The following is a 3192-nucleotide window of genomic DNA, read 5'->3' on the forward strand; positions in this document are numbered from 1 at the left end:
CCAAATTGACAATCTAATATCGGACCCATGGATTCAGATAAACACCAGATATAGTTGAGTGAAATTGAGGTCACAGTAATACTACCAACCTTGGAACGTAACATTCAAAGGACCGTCACCACACTAGATACTTGAATATGCCAAAGTGTGAGTCCACGAGTGAAAGGAAAACTTAGATCATATGGTTACAGCTTCGCCTTCGCTCTAGTATTGGCTCTAGTATTGTGATTGAGATAATACTAGATCTGAGATAGAGCCAGTTCTATACCGGCCCTGGAGCAGCTGGACCACTGATATGTGTCCGCTCTCGGCGGCCCACCATGAGGGCATCTGGCCAAATTTGTCCTTAATGTTGGGGTCAGCTCTCGCTGTCGAAAGCAGCAACTCAACGACACTAAATTGACCGTTCTCAGCCGCCCAAGAAAGCGGTGTCCGACCGAGCTGATCTCTTGAATCTACCTCAACGCTGTCTATTGCAAGAAAATACCTCACGATACCCTCGTAGCCACACTGGGCGGCAAAAGATAGTGGTGTTCGGCCCAGACTATCCATTGTGTCGACCTCAATTTGCTTAATTTGAAGAAGTCGAGCCACAATAGCTTCCTGTCCGTTTCTGGTGGCACGACACAGTGGTGTGCGACCTAGACTATCCCTCGAGTTTACCTCGATCTTTTCAGTCGCGAGCAGCATCTCGACTATTTCACTGTGTCCGTTATGAGCTGCCCATGAAAATGGTGTGCGACCCCACTCATTTTTTGTATCGATACTGACGTCCTCTTTGGCGAGTATGAGACGGACAACATCCTTGTGCCCATATTTTGCAGCCCACAATAGAGGCGTCTGGTTATGTGCATCCACTGAGTTAGGATTGGCGTTTTTGTTATATAGAAGCTCAAAGACTTCTAGCTGGCCTTCTCCCGCCGCTCGTACTAACCACGCATCACGCAGTGATGGCACCTCCGAGACATCGATGTTTAATCCACCTAACACTGCCGGATAACTCGCGATCGCATGGCTCTCCCACATGCTAGATGCGTATTCGAGAAAGCAGTGCTCCTGAAAGATAGTATCTAGATCTGAGGAATCAATTTGGAATGCATGAGCCTGGTAAAGGTTGATTGAATGGCCGCTGTGAAACTCATTGCTACTCAAATAGCGCCAGCACACCTGAAACATGACAAGATTTGCTGTATCCGGGGATGTGCGATACCATACATCATAAGACCCTCTCTTGCCTCCAAGAAGAAAATCCTTTAATGATTGGTGGCAGAAGGTGATCGTGCTTTCCTCAGGGTTGCTCGCAGCATCTTGATAGATAATGGAGCTACATAAAGAAAGAATATCCATGTATTTATGAACATCTACTCTTGTAATCACAAGGCCGTCCTTCCAAAGAGCAAAAGACGTCGCTATCTCTCTTTTTTTCAAGGGACGCTGGGCGGTAGCCATGCTGAGCAAGAGAAATCGAGCTTCCTCCCACCTTTCACGAGGAATATTCTCGTTCAAAATTTTGATGTATGTCTCCTCGAGCCCTTCTGGTAGAGTGTTGAGTTTGTCCGGCACGTCGTAGTTCGGTGTGTTTTTCAGCTCGCTGAGCATCAGAGAGACCCACAAAAAAGTCCCTCCAGCCCGACTCTTGAGAGCCTTTGCAACATCATATTTCAACGTCGAGCTGTAGTTTCTTCTCATCGCCAGTTCTGCAACTTTGAAATCAACATACTCGGAAAGATCTCCACTGACCTCTGCTGAATCAAATTCTAGAATCTTTCCAACTCCATAGAGCTCATATTCGATATCACTGATTTCCTGTCGGCTAGTGATCAAAAACTTGACTTTGTTTCTGTATTGCCCCGGTGATTGGAAAATCTCCCTCAGAGCAGAAAGGAGATGGTTGCGTGTGGACTTGTCACACTCGTCAAAAGCATCAATGACGATGAAGACGTCGCCAGCACGCTCATCTTTCAACATATCTTCAAAGATTCGCCAGAGGGTAGTGAAGTTGTCAAAGAGGTCAATAAAAATTCGGCCTTCTTTATGTTTCTCATAATCATGTCGCAGGTGCTCGAACAGTTCATTTTTTTGTAACAGCAGCTGCCAAACCAGGCTCCTGACGATTGCAGTCGGCATCTTGCGATCTTGAATCTTGTCATCACAAAAAAAGTACGCCAAGACTTGATCGTCAGATTTTTCAACTTTTCCTTTGAGAAGTTCAATGAGAAATATAGACATCATTGTCTTCCCAATTCCAGGGGGCCCAGTAAGGCGCAAAAGCCGCGACTGGTTAGCGACACACCAATCAGAGAATTCCTCTCGTCTTAATATCCACTTGCAGGTACGTCCTACCCTTTTCCCTTTATGAGACTGAACACCTAAGAGGATATCGCGCGGATTTGGAACTCTCATTTCTTGCAAGCACTTCTGAAGGTCGCCAAATGTAGTGTTTTGGTTGAACGGAAGAGCTTTTGGATTGCGACGGCGTCGAATCATCTCCCTAGCATTCCGGACCATTCGTTCAATTTCCGGATAGACACTCTTAAACGATGGATCATCAGGGCCATAAAATTTATTTATCTTTAGATGGTCTGTATTGAGAGATATCTTGTGATGTCCATCGATGCAAGCGCTGGTCTCGGGCACAAGCTGAAGTTTGTAAGGAGAAGGTAGCAAAGAGTGTGTAAAAAGTACGTACCATCTCCTTGTGGGATACCAGCTTCCCAACATATCCTATCCTCGATGAAAAGTCTGTCTTGAGCTGCTCGAAGCAGCACACAACGGGCACTGACTCGGAGAAGAGCCAAGATGAGAACTCATGTAGCCGATCTATCAGAGTTTCCGAGTGCTCTTCTAGGTTCTGTAAGATTCTCTTTTCGGAGTGGAATCCAGCAGGTGCTAAACTGGCAATAATTGAACCCCAAGCGGCGGCGGCACTACCTCGATGAGGCGTACCCAAGAAGACAACACCGGCACAAGATTCAGCGATTTCATGATGCGATGGGCTACGAAATGATGAGACAATAGCCTATGAGTCATTAGCAGAAGATAATTGCGGGTTTCCGAGGCCTACCAACCTGCTCAATGAGATTGCCTCCGAAACTATGGCCGATAAAGATCAATGGTCTTTCCCGGGTCTATTAATTAAAACCAGTTGTTCAGATGCAATAGCTTATGATTAATCAAACTCAATGCGCTTAC

General features: G+C 46.0%; 1 protein-coding gene across 1 annotated transcript; it reads right to left on the reverse strand.

Moving 5' to 3' along the window:
• Positions 1-216: 216 nt before the first annotated feature.
• Positions 217-2508, reverse strand: N7495_009539 (ankyrin repeat domain-containing protein; the record flags this gene model as incomplete). Its single annotated transcript, XM_057212190.1, has 1 exon — positions 217-2508. One exon carries the CDS (start codon positions 2506-2508, stop codon positions 217-219), a length of 2292 nt encoding a protein of 763 aa, XP_057059053.1.
• Positions 2509-3192: the final 684 nt, after the last annotated feature.

Source organism: Penicillium taxi, assembly GCF_028828555.1.
Source record: "Penicillium taxi strain IBT 34144 chromosome Unknown utg000006l_segment0_segment0, whole genome shotgun sequence".
In the NCBI taxonomy this organism is placed as follows: Eukaryota; Fungi; Ascomycota; class Eurotiomycetes; order Eurotiales; family Aspergillaceae; genus Penicillium; species Penicillium taxi.